Genomic DNA, 18,828 nt, shown 5'->3' on the forward strand with positions numbered 1-18,828 from the left:
TGATATCATTTTGGTATGATCGGCGCTTCTAGAAATGTCCAATAACTTTAATGGAGTAAACTAAATATATTGCTTTTCCAAAGAAGGAATGAATTCCCGTTGTTGTCACCACAACTTCAATCTCTTCTTCACTGTACATGAGTTGTCACTCATGTTTAACTCCATACCCAACACATTGCCAACTTTGGATGATAAACTTCTTGCGTGTAAGCCTCTCTGTTTACAGACATCAAAAGCATATCACATGCCCATAGTTGAAGCAGTTGAGCTCATGGAATCTACTCCCTCACCAGCTTATGCAAATGGCCCATATCCATCTCTAACATCACCAGCTAGTGATACACACAACGTTATGCACTCGGAACACCCACAGAAAATAGAGGAGGATAACAAGAAAGCAGAGCATGAAGAAAAGAAACAAAAATGAACCGGTGAAAGCTACATTTCATGTTTCATTCTAAGGGACCAAATTGGTGGGAGGAAGGCAAACAGATTGAAACAAAAAAAAAAAAAAGACAACCAAATCTCCATATAAGGCCAAGTGAAATAGAGCTTCATTGGGTTCAAATAATACTAAAAGGATCAATGACTGAAACGATAACAATGAACATATTAAACAAACCAGAAATCAGCAAAAACTCATGTGCAAACTATGTTAGCCATAATCAAATGTGCAAGCAAAAACCTCAAGTAGCAAGAAAAAGAAGACAAATGGTGTAGAAAATGAAGGTGAACTATAAAAAAAATCCAGCAAACTCACCTGAGAAATCCTCTAAGCAACAAAACTATCTGAACTTCACTATACACTTCTTTTAGTGCCCTTTCTTTTTCTTTTTCATTTCTCTTCTCGTTCCTTTGTTTTCTCCTCAAAACCTCACCTACTCCAAACTCTCTCACACGTTTCCCTCCCATCTTCAGACTTCTTCCTGCTTTTTCTTTTCATGCCAACCTCTACCGTCTCCCTGCCCTTGCTCATATCATCATTTTCTCTATCTTCTTCTAGTCGTTCCCCTCTCTAGCTACTCCTTTGCTCCACTACTTCAACCACCACCATGGCTTGGTCACATTCTTGCCACACGTCCCATGTAGGTTGGCTCCTCCAGAAACTGTCCCCCACTCCTCCAAATGAAATGCCTAGTTTATCCGATCTCAATAAAGAATGGTAAAAAAAAAAAAAAAAAAAAAAAAAAAAAAAAAAAAAAAAAAAAAAAAAAAAAAAAAAAACATTTGGTTTATAATGGGGTCTACAAATATGGTCATCTTTGGTAGAGTTCACAAGTGTAAAGAATATGAACACTAGAGTGAAAAGAAAGTATAAATAGTAAGTGAAATGAAGTGGACTCTACCAAAAAAAAAGAAAGATCCCTAAAGGTGCACAAGTAGAACACAAACTCGCTCAAACCAACAAAGGGACAAAAATGGCTCTAAAATCCTAAAAAAAGGGTAGCTCTCAGAGTGCCTCCAGAGCTACGCTATGGATCTAGACTCTCTCTAAAATCTCTCCAGAAGTGACTCGAAAATCAATGTCAAAGATGAGTAACGGTCGAACCACCTTGGAGTACAGGAAAGAATGCATCCAAAGGGGACTGCCGTATGTGAACCACATGAGAACGCTAAGTGTAGGGTACCTAACAACATGACTGAAATATGTGTCATGAACTCAAAAGACTATGTCATGTGCAGTGCAAGGGGAAACCTAAAAGAGCATGATGAACAAGCAATAAGCATAAGGTAACGAGGTGAGGAAATGTGGACGAATGTAAAATTGCAAAGGTAAGATATGCGACGATAGTGAATATGAATGTCATGAGCTATGACTCTGAATGATAAGGCTGAGTAAAAATGACTCTGAACGCCAAAAGGAGGAAAGATGGTGACTCAAAATATCGGAATGAGTATGCACAACGACTCTAAACGTCAAAACTAAAGAAAGATATTGACACTAAATGCCAAGCTGAAGGAACGTGATGACTCTGAATGCCAAACTGGAGGCAAACAATGGCTCTGAACGCCAAACCAAAGATGTGGCTCTGAACGCTAAACTAAAAAATGGCTCCGAATGTCAAACTAAAATCACGACTCTAAATGTCAAACTGAAAACACAACTCTAAATGTCAATCTGAAACAAACAATGGCTTTGAACGCCGAACTAAAAAAGATATGGTAGATCTGAATGCCTAACTGAAGAAAGGCATGATGACTTTGAATGTCGAATTGAAGACATGACTCTTAACGCCCAACTGAGAAGAGATAGTGGCTCTGAACGCCAAACTGTGAAGGACGACCTTGAACGTCGTAACCGAGAAGATATGACGACTTTGAACGCCAAGCTGTAAAGAGATGGCAGTTTTGAACGCCATAACTAAAAAGGGATGGTGGCTCTGAACGCTGAAACTAAGAAGGACGACTCTGAACGTCGTAACTGAGAAGATATGACAGCTCTGAACGCTGTAACTAAGAAATGATGGTGGCTTTGAATGCCAAACTGAAAAGAAATGGTGGCTCCGAACGCCCAAACTGAGAAGAGATGGTGGCTTTGAATGCCATACTATGAACTACGACTCTGAATTCCAAACAGAAACGAACAACTTTGAACGTCTTAACTAAGAATAGATGGCGGCTCTAAACGCCAAGCAGCAAGGAAATGAAGAGGGGGGAATATGCTCCAGTGTAACGTGTCGCCACTACTCTCAATCTATTGAAATGGTCTGAAAGAGACTCCATAAGTCTCAAAAGATGCTCCGCTAGCGAGTTAGAATAATCAAATCGACTATAAATACGACCTCACAATCCATTTGACTAAATCACGAGGCCTGATGATGTGTCACAATAAGTCAGACGCCTCTAACTCAAAATGCTATGTTGGAGGAGTCCATTGTCATCTCAAATGAATGATTCACTGAGGAGTCTCAAGAGAATAGTCTGCTAGGGTAACTACCGCGACCTCAACGCAAAAATCCACGGAAGAGTCATGGATAGTGGGACAACCAAAACCCGAAGGTTGTGCTCATCTCGTAAAAAATCATCGAAATAGTGACCAGTAATGCGAATAAACATCTCTCAACTGAGTAAAGAAGACTATAACAAGTCTGTGAGAAAACAATCATCTCCACAACTAAAAGAGGGAAATATTCCCCAATATAGCAACTAGTGCATCTGGTCTGTCTTGATAACTCGAGAATAACTCCATAGGGATGTATAAAATATCTGACATGTACTCCACTGAAATGATGATATAGGAGTCTATGCACATAAGATGACTCTGTCCAAGAATCATAACATAAAAAAGTATGAGCTTGACTGAATGACTTAAGAAAGTCTCTATTGGAGAATTAGGACAAAATGAAAGCAGATCATCAACTTGACATGTATCTCATAAATGGGAATGATCATACAAATTAATGGAGATCCACAAATCTCAACCAAAACGAAAATATGCCCTAGTATGGCATCAGATGTGTGGTAGGTCAGAAAATCAGATGGCACCAAATCATCCATCATCAAGTGTGTAATCCTAGCCATCCATGTCCCCAGCTGAATCGGATCAACATATCAAAGAAACGTCTCCCATAAAAAGAAACATGATGATATTTAAATGCCGAAAAGTGTGAGCCTAACTAGATGGCTCAAGAGAGACTCCACTGGGGGAACATGACAAGATAACAATAGCCTATCAACTCGACATGTATCTCATGAGTGATGAAGATCATGAGACTCCATGAAGATATACAAATCTCAATCGAAAAGGAAATATGCCCCAGTATGGCAACAAATGTATGGAAGATCGAAAAATCAGACAACATCGGATCATCCATCATCAAATGTGCAATCTTGGTCATCTATATCTACAACTGAATTGGGTCAAAACGTCAAAGAGGTGTCTCTCAAAAGAAGAAGCATGATGATATCTAAATATCAACCAAATCTCAAACACCTGTTCAAGTAGGGGTCGTCGAAGACGACATCTGATCATATGGCCTCAGGGTGGTCTTAAGACACGAGACGTAATGTAGGATAGGGTGATAAAATAATAGAAATGAAGGAAAACTAGGCCCAAATACTCAATGATAAAAAACCTATGGCCTCATGTATAAAATGCAACATGTATTGAAAAACTTGTGAGCCATGGACCTGAGGATGCCCAATGTGAATATAATATTAATAATGAGACAATGAGGCAAATCAAACTGATAATGAGATGTGCAAGAATGATGCAAGAGAAATATCAAACCTGGAATAGGTCAGTGTAAGAAAAGAACAATGGGGTGAAGCGAATGGGATGAATCACAAGCAATGACGAGGATGATAGTGAAACAATGAATATATGAAGAAAAATGATGATCAACTCAAATCAAACATGGAGTGAAGTCACATCAACAATGAATGTAATGATGGAAAAGACAATGACCCAGAACCCCTAAGAGAAGGTCACTCATCTCACTCTTAAAGAAATATGACAACGTGAATACAAAGAAAAGATGATCTTAGAAAGCTCACATACGAACTCTCAACAACAAACATTCTCGATAAAATGACCCTCATATACCAATATATATGCTCAATGATGGAGAATGCCATGCACATACACACATGTGCTTATTTTTATTTTATTTTCATTTATTTTCGAGTTTATTTATTTTATTTTTCATTTATTTATTTATTTTTATATATATAAAAATCCACACACCTTGAACAAATACAAATGAACCCCAAAGATGATATCAATAATGGATAGACACACTCTCAAGTGCTAAAGTAACAAACTCTCTCAAATGAGATGATCTTCTCAAACCAAGGATCTCTGAATCAGTGTCCGTGGGATAGATAATGGAAATGATATGATTATTCTCCATGTAATGAATTGAGGAGGATCATCATTCAGTGTGGAGAGAATATGAAGCAAAACAAGTAGTAGATAGAATAAAAAAAAAAAAATGAAGAACACAACCAATAAGATGTGATGAAATGCAGTAGTGTGATGATAGGAAAAATAATGAGAGAAAGATGCACCCATAGGGCCAAGGTTCATGAAGCTCCTGAATGGAGCATGCATATACTAAATGACCCCTATCCCGGTGTAGAAGTGTAAGCAAGGTAATAAGAAAGAAAGAGTCTGATGCACATGCGAGACTCCATGGGCTAGCAACGGTCTATATATCAAAAGGGGATAACAAAGTATATGGCTAACCAAAATGATGGCCACCCATCCCACGACCATGGCCTCAAACATAATAATTCTTCAATTGATCTACGTTAGTTGGCTCCGAGAATTGGTTTCTATCTAGATCCATCAACCATGCAGTGCTCTCTGGGGTCAGCTCCTTAATGAAATAAGGTCCGTTCCAACTAGGTTTGAATTTCCTTCTAGGATCTCTAATCAATCCCCTAATGACCCTTAAGATCATCCCAAGCTATTGAACTGTCAGATACCCTCAACTGCCTGATATGCTGCTTAATACGATCCATGCATGGTTCTCGTCTCTCTCGAATCCACTACAACCCAAACGAGGAGTTATTTTAGCGTAGATATATTGATGTAATTGAACGTTCATTTCATTTCGTCCATTTTCTCAACAACCAAACAGAGAGAAATGAACCAAAAAAAAAAAAAACAAAAAACCAACACCCTCACCCAAGAAAATGTAAATGGAACAAGAAGATTTACTAGAGTCTGCAGTTTTCTTCTTCACCATGGTTCTCGTCTCTCTCGAATCCACTGCAACCCAAACGAGGAGTTATTTATGTGTAGATATATTGGTGTAACTAAACGTTCAATTTGTTTTGTCCATTTTCTTAGCAACTAAACAGAGGGAAATGAACAAAAAACAAAAAACAAAAAACCAACACATTCACCTAAGAAAATGTAAACGGAACAAGAAGATTTACCAGAGTCTGCAGATTTCTTTTTCACCATGGTTCTCGTATCTCTCGAATCCACTACAACCCAAACGAGGAGTTATTTCAGCGTAGATATATTGGTGTAACTGAAATTTCATTTCGTTTCGTCTATTTTCTCAGCAACAAAACAGAGGGAAATGAACAAAAAAAATAAAAAAATAAAATAAAACAAAAAACAAAAAATCAACACCATCACCTAAGAAAATGTAAATGGAACAAGAAGTTTTACCAGAGTCTACAAATTTCTTCTTTACCATGGTTTTCGTCTCTCTCGAATCCACTGCAACCCAAATGATGAGTTTTTTCAGCGTAGATATAATGGTGTAACTGACCGTTTTGTGACAGACGACTTTTTTTTGCTTGGTTAGGCTTATATGGAAGGTGGCTTGTTGCAGGCTGATTATTGAGGCTACTTTTGACTCATCCAACGGCCAAAAACCAGTCTCACCATATGTGTTTAGTTTGCTCTAATTTTCAATTTTCAGTTCGATTAATATCAGCTATTAAACGAGTCAATTAGTGTTAAATTTTCAATTTTCAATTTTAGTTTGCCTCTATAGAGTCCTTAAATGCAAAGAGCATTCAGTCACTAAAGTTAATGGCAACCTTCCTCAATCTGAAGTTAATTTAATGGAGAATTACTTTTTTCTCATTTTCCTCTTCAATTTCTTAGTAAAATTTTTTGTTTCTCTAAGTATCTGAACATTCTCACAGTATTTTTAAGATTACGTTTAGTAGTGATTTTAGGAAACGTCTATAACTTAAAGGTATTTTAAAAAATAAATAAATTAAGAACTTATTTGATAGCTATTTTCGATAACAATTTTTTGTTCTCTATAACAATAAAACAAGAAAACAAATTTGACAACTAGAAATGGTTTTATGTTTTTTGCTCTTTAAAACAAAAAAAACATGGTGTTTTTGGAGAATATCTTTTAGTTATTTTTTATTATTTTCACTTATTTTCTAAGGATTGTTTTAAAAAATAATTATATAAACATGTATTATGATTAAAAATAAAGTACTAAATATAAAAAATATTTTTAAAACATATTTAAAAATATTAAAAACAAGTTAAAAGCATTTCAAGTTCTTAAACAAACTTTTATTCGATAAAGCATTAGAGAATTGTTTTTAAAAACTATTCTAAAAAACTGTTTTTTAGAACCATTTTAAAAAACAATTACCCAAAAACGCCTAAGTGTTTGATAAAATTTAAAATATATTTTTAAAATTTTGAAAAATCACTTATAATCAGGGAGGAAAAAATCGGAAAAAATCGGCGAAATATCGCCGATATATCGCGTGTCGGCGGGCGGCGACACGACACGGCGAGGAGATAAGTCGGCCGGGCGAAAAATCGCCCAGAATCGGCGATATATCGGCGACACACGATAAATCGCCGATTTATCGCGCGGTCAACGCGGGTCAGACGCGCTACAGTGCCGGTCAACGCCGCTACAGTAGCTACAGGACCTCTCCCATTTGTGCTGCCGAGGGGATTTGAACCCCAAACCAAAAGGTTTGGGGTTCACCCACTTACCACCTGGGCTAAGCCCTCTTTTGATATATATTATGCAACAACTATATATATACTTAAATTAATTATATAAAGAAAATATAAGAATAATTTAAAGAGCAAATTAATTATAATTATTTTATAATTAAATGCAAAGTCTTTTAATTAATTACCAAAAATATAAAAATTATATAATTTTCTTCATAATGTTTTTAATATCATTAATAATTAATTAAATATTAAAAAATTATATATATATCATTATTCATTTTATATTGTTTAATACAATTGAATTAAATGGATCATATTTTAATACTAATATATATTTTAAAATTAGACATATTATAATCAAATATCATAATATTAGGTGTAATTTAATAATAAATGTACACTTATAAAATTCATATTTTTATCGATGTATACGATATTATTATCAAATATGATAAATCATGTTATACATATATCAAAATTTTCAATAAAATAACTTTAAAATGTCTATTATACTTCTAATTATATTATTATGAGGTTTTTCTTGCATTTCCATGAGTTTTTAACAATTTTAAGCCTACCAATAATATCCACCGATATATCTCCGATATATCCAAAAATATCTCCGATATATCCGATATATCCGTAAAATCAAATTACCGATATATCCGTGATTACCGATATTTTCATCCTTGCTTATAATATTAAAAAATCATTTGTAATATTTTATGTAGAAATACTTAATAGATGATTCTATTAAAAACGTTTTCACCAAAAACATTTCGAATAAAAATGCTACCAAGTCCACTATAAGGGCCCGTTTGAAAGTGATTTTAAGAAACACGTCCAATATTTTTAACACTTAAAAATTTTTATCAGTCAAGTGTCAGAAAGATTCGAAACATTTTTTAGAATCATTGTCAAATGCACCCTAAATACTTTTTAGAATCATTGTCAAATGCACCCTAAATCCTTTTTAGAATCATTGTCAAACACACTCTAAATGTCTTTATTTTCTCATAAATTCAAACCACTTGTATGCTTGTTTAAGGCTATATTTTGATTTACTTAATAAACAAGCTACAAAACATTCATTTAATTCTAAAAGGTTTAATCCATGTTTGATTTCAAGAGAAGTATTAAATTTTATATTAGATTTTATTAGGAAAAATACAAAAGAAAAATGATATCATTAAAATTAATTAAAAATTTAGATATTTTTAAAAATTAAAATAAATGAAGTAAGTTTGAAACAAAATGTAGAAAATATTTATTAACTTTAATCTCTTTTTTTTCTATGAACCAAAAATTGCATTATAGAATGACAACTTTATTTTAGAGGATATATCTCCAAACTTAAGGTCATGTTTGGTACGCGGGAAGAAAGAGTGGAAATGGGTATCTCATTCCTCTTCTCAACAGCATTCTCATTAATTTTCAACAAACACCCCTTTAATTATCTAAGAAATTGAATAAAATTATTAGTACATATTTGCAACTAACCTTTTCAATTACACAAACAAAAAATAAATTTATTTCTGTTATCTATACTATTAACACAATATCAAGAGAACCACTTGGTTGAGAAAAAAAAATAATTATATTTGTATAAATGTTTTTATTAGAGAAATGAACTTCAAGGCAAATAACACTTTGTATTGAATTTATTAATGAGTTTAACAATTTTTAAAAATAATTTAAAACTCAAAAAATAGATTTAATCACTACAAAAAATAATATATCAAAATTGATACATTTTAAGTAATGACTTTACTATTTCTCCCACACACAAAATTATATTTTTATGAATTTCCTAAGTAAATAGTTTTGAGACATAATTAATGATTTAAATTCTTTAATAAATCTTTTAATTTTTAAAAATATTTTGAAATTCAAAAAATTAATCTAATTAATTACCTATTAAATCAAAATATTCTAAAATAATGTGTTTACATGTTTAAAAAATTAAACTTTATTTATTATTCATTTTTAACAAAAAATAAATAAATAAAGAAATCAATTATATTAATATCCACATTTTTCTAATATATACTTAAATAATACTTTTTTAATTAATTTTTTTTATGAATTTATTATATTATTATGATTGATGTTTACTAAAAACATTCATTTTTTAGTTTATTTATAATTAAAAAAAATTACTTTAATTTTTAATTAAACTTAAATTAAATTTAACTAATATTATTATATAAACTAAATTTACAATATTTTTACAAAATTAAAATAGAATAATTATTTTTAGGAACAACTTATTCATATAAATTTTTGATCTTTTATTTTTTAACTTAAAAATATTTTTAAAAACAAGCACAAAAATTCATGACAAAACTCTTCATTGGGTACCAATGAATTCAGTAAATATTATATTTTAAAAAAAAATTAAATTTATTCTCGTGAACTTGTTCATTCCATTGCAGACAAGTTTATGTTTCTTTAAATCTTCCATTTGATTTTTGATTTTTTAATATTTACCAAGGCATTTGAGAATTTTCAAAATGGCTATACGAAGAGCAATGATACACCAATTCATTGGTTTAATATAATAGATAAGTATGACTGCTAAATCCGAGCCAAAAAAAACCCCCCAAAATTCCAATTGTTCACCAGTTGTAAAATGGTGATCTCCATATTACACGCCCTAAGAAAAATAGCCACATAACTATTCATATAACACTCACTGTCAAGATTGGAGCAGGTATCCCTCCTAAAATTTTAACCCATGAAGTTAATGATCACCAAATGGAGCACCAAATTGCAGAGAACAAAGTCAGCAAAAGCCCGTTCTGGTGGTAGGTCCTGCAATTTTATGTCAGACAAATACACTCAGATTATAAACCTTGAGGAGAGAGAGGGAGAGGGATGGAGATGGTATTTCTGTAAATCCATCCTTGCAAATAATGCTGGGTTGAAGATAAAAGCATAAAAATATTTTTTTTTCTTTTTAAAAAAAAAACTCGCAACCAAAAATATGGGTTTTGGAATGGGTATTGATTGATCAAATTTCTTGTCTTTTCTCCATCATTTACACCACTAAATGGCCGGATATATTAGAGAATGCCAAGAAAGGCAGGAAAGAGAGTCATCACAGGAGAAAGCTTACTTTGAATTCCTTGTTTTCTTTGTTAACTTGAATGCGGAGACAAACTGCAGAGAAAGAAATCATGGTTAGCCTTTATCTCCCTATACGTAATAGATTTGAGAGTCAGGTTATGCTGTTCTTTACCAGCAAGGACTGCAGTCCCAACACAGGAAAGTACTCCTGAAAGGAAGGAGTTGAATGGGAATGATCCGACAATAGCCATGTAGCCCACCTGCTCGATAGCAAGATTTTAAACAATGTGTCAGACTGGATAAAATAACCACTGAACAAGTGCATAAAATCTCTTTTTCAGAATTTAAGTTTGAAAGTTTGGCCATGCACCAATTAAACAAAATGATCGCTTACTGATAGAATGTAATGAAGCATCTGAAATGTAATGTTTGACCTGCTTCTAAGGTGGCCCATGGAAACTAAACAAGTGCGTTATTTTTAACACAGGATCTGAAACACAGCCATTGTGTTCTATGTGGCACCCAAATGAGTATAGTAATTGAACATATGAAATACAATTTTGTTAGCTAATTATGCTGATGTACCCTAATTGTCTACTTTTAACAAACTAGGGAAACAGAGTGTATCGATTAAGTAGAGCTTGCCCATTGCATTGGTTTCTTCTCGTTATACCTAGCTGAAAACTAGGAAAGAAATTTAAACCACAAATATTATATTTCATACTAGAACAAAGATGAATGTTGAAAGAGAAGTTGATTTTTCCTCAAATAGTGGGGGACAGTGGCCTCTTATGCAATGGAGGTTTCTCGAATCAATCAGATACATACTACAAAGAGTTCCTTATTTCTTCCTTTTAGATTTGGATCCTTCCAAGGGAGAGATTAAATCTTTTCCTGAGATCGCCAGGAAACATCACAAACATTGCACCAAGATTCAATAAACAAAAAAGAATGAAAAGAGCGGTGGTATTGTTTCTAAAGCAGGAGTCCACAAACTTGCTTTGCCATCTGCTTGGTCAAACTGTTTTCAGTACATATGGTGAATGAGATTGGATGTCCCTTGAATTTGTCTTTGTTCTAATGGAAAACAATCCTCACGTTCTAAGTCCTGCTCATATCTGGGTTAGATCAGGAAGAAGCAGCTTCCTTCTGGAATGAGGCAGCTTCCTTCTGGGATTAGTCAGTTCTTGCCGAAGTGTCAGAGAAAGAAGACCTAAAGAGGAAGAAAAAGAAAACACAGAGAGAAGTTTGGGGGCCAAGGACCCCAGGAAGAAGCAGCTAAGACTGATAAGACCAAATGATCATGGCTTCCAAAACTTGGTAACTTATCTCAGATGAGGTGAAATTACCAAGGCAACATAAACTGTAATCACCACTCATAGTTTCAGTTCAAAAGTCTAGGAGGGCCCCCAAATATACATAAACTAAACAAAATTTGTTAGGCTCTACAATATTGAAAATTCTTTTGTTCTCCCATTGTTTCTACTATTGTTGTTGTTATGAGAAATAAAGTTATTGCAAGGACAAAGGAAGCGTGAACCTCCTCTCTTGAAGAGAAGAGGGCAGATAAAATGATGACACAAAAAAAGAAACCGTGAAAAACAAGAATGGACAAAGGCGTTATTGGTGCTTTAATCTATTACCTCTATTATCTATCAATGCGAAGAGAAACAAAAATAAACAAAGTCATCCTCTGAGAGAGAACATTGTTGCTAAGCTGGCCAGGAAGAAGGAGCATGAGAGAACAAGCACAACTTTTGGTATAGCGAAACTTCAAGACATGTTGTTAGAATATGGTTCAATGCATCCAAATTCCTCAGGTGGCAACTATATGGCATGATGTAGCACAAGAGGTTACTAATAGGTGTGTGTTTACCAACCAAAACCATGATCAGTTTCTACCTTAGATGATAGATGGGGATCAAGTAATCAATAGCATACAATTACAATCAATCTATAACATAAATTACAGAGGAAAATTTCTTGATAAAAATATTATTCAAAAGCAACGTCTTTGCCTTGCAACATGACTAACCAATCTCCTTTATCTAAAAGCAGTGAAGTAAGAAAACCTAAACCTAAATCTTAGAGATACTAAAACCCTAATAGCGCAACAATTTTAAAAATTCAAATCTAATTCTTACTACACTATTTCCTTTTTTGGATAGGCAAATTATTGCTACAGTAATCCTTACTACATTAATGAAACCAAAAACCAAGGCCCCTTTTAATACAAAAAAGTAAACATATAGAAATCTCCAGCTTATTCAAGGCCTCCTCACCTCTTTCTTTTAAATGCCCATGTTATTGATAGGACCAGAGAAGTTACTGGGGGCAGTGCAGGTGTACCCAAAAAATGTTGACCAAGCCATTTCTGGTGTACCAAATCTAGCACACTTTTGCAATTAACTTGTTTCACAAAACAAGTTTAGCGTTATATCGGGGTCACATGACTAGGATTTGAGTGATCTAGAATAATGTGTAGAGAGATACCAATAAAGAAAATCTTAATAAATGTTTTATAGAAAAAGCTACAATATTGAGAAAGCATAGTTGGAGTTCATTTGTTTCTTAGACTACCTTCATCTGTTACACCCCAAGAAGTTGAGTAACAAAACTTTTGGCGATAACTTTAAATTCTAAATAGGCTAAAGATATAGCCAAGGAAAAAGTGTACCGAGCTTAAGCTGAAACTGTGATATTCTTTACCAAGCATACGCAGATATGACAGGTGATTGGCTTAAGGAGATCTTTTGAGTGAGAAGTTATCAGTTTCCATGGCTAAAAGACAATTATCAAATTAAGAAATTCTTGCTCCTCTCCAGGGAAAAACTTGAGGTCCTTTCCTACACCCAGTGGTGCATGGAGTGATGATGTTGAGATAGTGAAACCATCCTAGAAAGAATGCCATGGATCTTTTACTTTTCACTTTTGAAAGAAAAATAAGTACTTTCCCGCCATCTAGTCATCCTTCGGATGGTTCACAAAGCTGTAGACTAAGTAAGCTTTTGGTAAAACTTAATATTCAGTACTTAATGATTTAAGATAATTTTAAGTTAAATTATATTTAAGTTGTTCTTAGGATGGGATTTCAGTCAGGGGAAAGGGGAGGGGCAGTGGGATTTCAGTTCCTTTCTTATGAGGCCACTTTTTTCGTTTACAGTTTGGTTGCAGGTTTTTGGTTTCAAAAGGTCTCAGGTGTGTTTTTCCGTCCTGTGCTAGGCTTTACGAGTCTCTTTTTGGTGGTGTTGGTGTTTATGCGCTGGTCCATCCTGCCAGGGATTGTCCGGTTGTTCTTAGGGTGCCATGGTTTGGCTGTTTTCAGGGTAGTTGGTATTTACTCTTCCTCTTCCCTCTTGCTAGCCTTTGGGTGTACGTCATATACTTTGTGTGTACATTGTGCCTTTTTGATAGCGCTTTTTAATATATTCTCTCATTTACCTATCAAAAAAAAAATATTTAAGTTATACTCTAAGCATTAATGTTGTTTGGTGACAACACTTTGAATTTTTTCTAAACCATTAAATTGACATATGTACCCTAGTTAATATTGAGTATTGAGAATATGAGAGAAACGTTGAAGAAAGAAACATAGTTAGCTAAAGCAAAGGATAGTTAGGATTTAGCAAAAGTTAGGGTCTATTTGGAAACCATTTCTTGAAAACAATTTTGTGTTCTTTAAAACAAAAAAGAGTTTTCTAACTTAAAAGCACTTGACTGGAAACAGTTTTTTGAGAATTTTTTTTGAAAACACATTGTTTTTGGAACAAATTTGAGGTTTTTTTTGTAGGATGTTCTAAGAAACAATTGAAAATATAAATAATATTTTGGAAATTTTTGCACTACATAAGTGAACAATACCTTCACAGAAAAAAAAAAAAAAAAAAGCTGAGAAAACTATTATTTAAATTTGAGTTCTCAAACAGAATGTTGTTCTCAAAAACAATTGACAAATGTTTTTAAAAATTATTCTCAAACATTGTTTTTTGAGAATTACTTTTGAAAATGTTGCTAAACAGATCCCTTATATATTTTAATTTATTACTTGAAGGCATTTTTTATTTTAAGTTGTAACATTATTTTTTTTTTTTTACCAAACAAACTTAATGTGTTTAATGACCAAAATTAAATCATTAAGTTAGTTTATCAAACACCTCAAAGTCAATCCTCAACTTCAAGTACACTCCTGTAATGAAACTATCTTTTCTCAAAATACTCACTCTAGCCTTGATCACTAATTTAAGCACTTCTTTCAGACTGCCTATCAGTTTTTTAACTGAATACATAGAATCAAAGCCAAAGATTCTGACAAATAAGCAACAGGAAGAGTCCCTCCGAAAAATAACTTCAGGAAAGCTGATGAGAGGAAGCTACAAAGATGGGAACATGGAGATGTTTTATTATTTCTATTTTAATTGTAAACAGATAGGAAGAACATGGAGATTATTCTCATCCTCAATGCAGAGTCTCCAATTTCATTTTTGCAGATCAACATTGAATTTCATAGGGAGCTTTTGCAAGGGTGGAGGGGATGAAGATGGCTGGTCAGGAAGAGTAGATGAGAGGGAATAAGACTAATGATATCATTGACCTAACTAGATGAACCTAGTGACCTTAGGGAGAAAAAGAAAAACTCAAGGAACTTCAATAACATGAAAATAGAATTTCAAAGAGAAGTAATTTCATGAAAATCAGGACTTTAAACACAATGTTTCAGAAAATGTTCCACCAGGAAAAGAGATACGGCAACAGTACTCAATCTTCTAGAATTGCAAGTCAATATCTTCTAGGGGGATCCTTTACCCCTGGTACATTGGAATGCATTGCTGAGTGCTGGCCCAGAGTGTTTCTCTGCATTTGGAACTAAGGACCCCCATGCACCATGAGAACCAGTAAGTTCAGCCAGCACATATAAAGGGGGTAACTTAGAACCACTTGATAAGCGCTACCTAGAATTCCTATGTGATTCCTTTAGTCTATTGCCACCTCCAACTCAGGAGCAGCAACCTACTGGTCTTGCTCTTCAGGGGCCAAACCTGCTTCACATCCTTGCACCAACCAGAAGAATTGCTAGAAACTAGTCATAAAATCATATTTCACTTCTATTGCCGCTTTATCATGCTCACATGTTTCTAGAATCCAATGTTCAAAAGAATTTATGAATTTAATCCACTAAGGGATCTGAGGCATGCAAGTCTTGGCAATTTTCATTTTTGTTGCCATCTTCTAAGGACCCACGGTGAGCCAGCAATATGCTGATTTCCTGGGAGCTGCCTCCAAAATCATATCATAATATCAAGTGGGTTTTCGAATTTGGCGAATAACCGACAATCAGTAGAGAGGATTTTAACTTCCCCAGCATTTTTCCAAAATTTCCCAATGGCCAATCCAATCTATCTAATTCTATCTAACCCACCAACTATTTCGTAAGATAAGTGCATAAATTTAAAACAAATAAAAGAATATTACATATATATTAAAAACTTCAAAACAACAAAAACTGTGACATAGATGTTAAAAATAGTAATCAGCCTGGATGCTCATAAATCAGACCAAGAACCAAATAAAACATCATGTTAGATTGGGAGATTGCATACTCAGGTTAGTTCGGAAATTCATGAATTGGGAGATATTATATAACTCGATGAAATATATATCACAAAAATATTCCAAAGGAAACGTATTAAAAGAGAGAGAGAGAGAGAGGACAAAATTTCCATGCCTACTGAATGTGTTAAAAACACAAAACTTAAACCTTGAAATTGATGTTAGTGCAGTTATTGTTTTAACAAGAAACTGAGCCAAGGAAATAATATTATGAAACAAACTGTTAAACTTCGTTAATTCTTTGAATAATTTCAAAATGGCCACACATACTGAGATTGAATCCTAACAAACACAGACAAGGAACACATCCCAAATGATCACATTTTGAGAACACTGCGAACATTACGAGGGACAGATCTGATACACATACCTGAATAATAGCTGTTAAGACTGCGAAAATCACATAGAGATCAATGATCTGAAAAAATTAAAAAATAAAAGAGTGAATCGAGATGGGGTTAGGGTTAGGGTTTTGGGCAATGAAATGAAAAAATGAAGGGAGAGAGAAAAAAAAGGCAGAGGAAGAAATGACCTTAAGATTCGTAGGAGTGGCAGAATAGGCGGAGCGGAGAGAGTGGAAAAGGGCTTGAGCGTCCTTGGTGGTCGACCTCGCCATTGCTCTTCCTGTGAAGATCGGTTGACTCTGGTCCTTCGCTTCGGAGAAGAAGAGGGGTGTTTCTTTCTTATAATGCAATCCATTCAACGGATCAGATCAGTTGCTGCAATATGGACGGCCGTGCTTCAGTGATTGAAAAATACCTATATTACCCCCTTTCTTTTTTGCTCTTGTTCTGCCATTCTATTTTTATTATTATTATGATTCTAATCAATTACTATAAATTATCAATTCTGCCAAAATATTACTATAACCATTATTATTATCAACTTATTAATTAGCGGGAAAAGTGTGTTTCTATACACTCATATGAAAAAAAATCAAAAAATAAAAATTCAAGTGCATAAAATACAAATTTTAAATAATTATTTAAAAATAATTAATATTTCATATATTTTTTGATCAAAAATATTATTTTTGACCATTCAAAACTACATTTGATCAATGGGTGTATGAAATTTAAATTATTTTTAAAAGGTAACTTATCACATTTTCACCAACTTAGCCATATATTTAATGCAAAAAGAAAAGACTTAGGAAGTCATTCACATGTTTTCACTAACGTTATAAGTAATATTTGTAAACTAAACTTTATATCGAAAATAATTATTAAAAGATAATTTGGATGCATAAAATATAATAGATTCAGGCAATAAAGAGATGACAAAACAATAATTTTATTTTTCCTTAATCCATAATGTTGATAACACTTCAAATGTGAGTCTAAATCACCTTACAAATTTTTAGTTGAAATCTTCAACTCACTCCTATCGTATCATAAATAAGTCATTTATATGATATATGTTGTTGCAAGCCATACAACAACAACAACAATAACAAAAAAAAAAAAAAAAAAAAAAAAATGAAAGTGGGATTTGATACTTTAACTTTATAAAAAAGATTTATAATAGTTAGTCTTTCCATTAAAGACTACATGAAGTTATAGTATTCATTTACAAACATTATGTATAAATTAATGGATAGTGACGGGTTATCAACTTGAATTCATTCCTATAATTGTATAGGTTATACTTTTCCTTCTTCTTCCATTACTCATAAATTTTATATACAAAATAATTTCAAAATGATGAGATTACAAAAGTTGTAACTCCATGTTCATGTAAATGAAAATTCCTAATTTCCCATTTATAATTTGTCTTCTATATATAGGACTTTTGGATGTCTTGTTAATTGGTTCATCTATCCATCAATTGATGTAATTTTAAATAAAATACATATGAATCTATATCCATTATATAAATATAATTATGAATGGTCAAACATCATAGGATAAAAAATGTTCACAATCTCCTACTTGACCTATATAATTATATTTGTATTGTAGACTACTATTAAAGTACGAGTTATTTGTCTATAATTTTGTTCCAAAAATATAAATAATTGTATAGATATTCTAACTCAATTTAATAGCCAAGCCCAAAAATTAATATATCCCAATTGCTCGAAACTATATCCAACCCAAATATTTGTTGAGATATTAGGAATGCTTTCCTTATATCATTATTTCCTTATATCATTTAGTGTTGAGATATTAGGAATGTTTAGATATTAGGAAAGTTGAGATATTATGAATATTGAGATATTAGGAATATTGAGATACTAGGAATATTAAGATATTAGGAATATTGAGATATTAGGAAAGTTGAGATATTAGGATATTAGTTGTTATTTCCTTATATCATTCTTTCCTTGTATCATTCTTTCCCATTCTTAGAATGTTGATTACCCTCTATATATACTCTGTACATGAACGAATGAAAGAATGAATGAAAAAACTACAATTTATCAATTTGAAGATGGTATCAGAGCCATGGAACTGAAATCCTGGATATTTTGTCGCTATGGTGGTCCGACAGCGATCAACCATCCTAAGACAAGCCCTAATATTGATAAGTCAACCTTCAAATGCACTCACTGCAATAAGACTGATCCCACCAGTCTGGATATCCCACAATTTCAAAGCAACGACTCTTGGTATGACCAGGAAAACAATAAGGAACCGAGGGTTTGAACCATGGACCTTTAGATCATGTTTAGGCTATCAACACTTTGTTATTACTTATAATAATCGTGATCAACGGAAGAAGGATTCCAAGAAAACCTCGAC

At 33.2% G+C, this 18,828-nt stretch overlaps 1 protein-coding gene across 1 annotated transcript; it reads right to left on the reverse strand.

Moving 5' to 3' along the window:
• Positions 1 to 9,928: 9,928 nt before the first annotated feature.
• On the reverse strand, positions 9,929 to 16,752 carry LOC117908066 (dolichyl-diphosphooligosaccharide--protein glycosyltransferase subunit DAD1). The gene is made up of 5 exons (XM_034821726.1): positions 16,617 to 16,752; positions 16,455 to 16,502; positions 10,650 to 10,737; positions 10,527 to 10,570; positions 9,929 to 10,222 (listed from the first exon to the last, which is right to left on the reverse strand). Exons 1-5 carry the CDS (start codon positions 16,698 to 16,700, stop codon positions 10,139 to 10,141), a joined length of 348 nt encoding a protein of 115 aa, XP_034677617.1. The 5' UTR covers positions 16,701 to 16,752; the 3' UTR covers positions 9,929 to 10,138.
• Positions 16,753 to 18,828: the final 2,076 nt, after the last annotated feature.

The sequence above is a fragment of the Vitis riparia genome, chromosome 2 (assembly GCF_004353265.1).
Source record: "Vitis riparia cultivar Riparia Gloire de Montpellier isolate 1030 chromosome 2, EGFV_Vit.rip_1.0, whole genome shotgun sequence".
NCBI classification, from domain to species: Eukaryota; Viridiplantae; Streptophyta; class Magnoliopsida; order Vitales; family Vitaceae; genus Vitis; species Vitis riparia.

What these genes read in the sequence shown, in the direction of transcription:
- LOC117908066 (XM_034821726.1), bottom strand. Translation starts at nt 16,700, where the DNA reads ATGGCGAGGTCGACCACCAAGGACGCTCAAGCCCTTTTCCACTCTCTC. An exon ending in CCACTCCTACGAATCTTAAG is followed by an intron (nt 16,503 to 16,616) that starts GTCATTTCTTCC and finishes TAATTTTTTCAG; the next exon opens with ATCATTGATCTCTATGTGAT. An exon ending in TCTTAACAGCTATTATTCAG is followed by an intron (nt 10,738 to 16,454) that starts GTATGTGTATCA and finishes GCTATCGAGCAG; the next exon opens with GTGGGCTACATGGCTATTGT.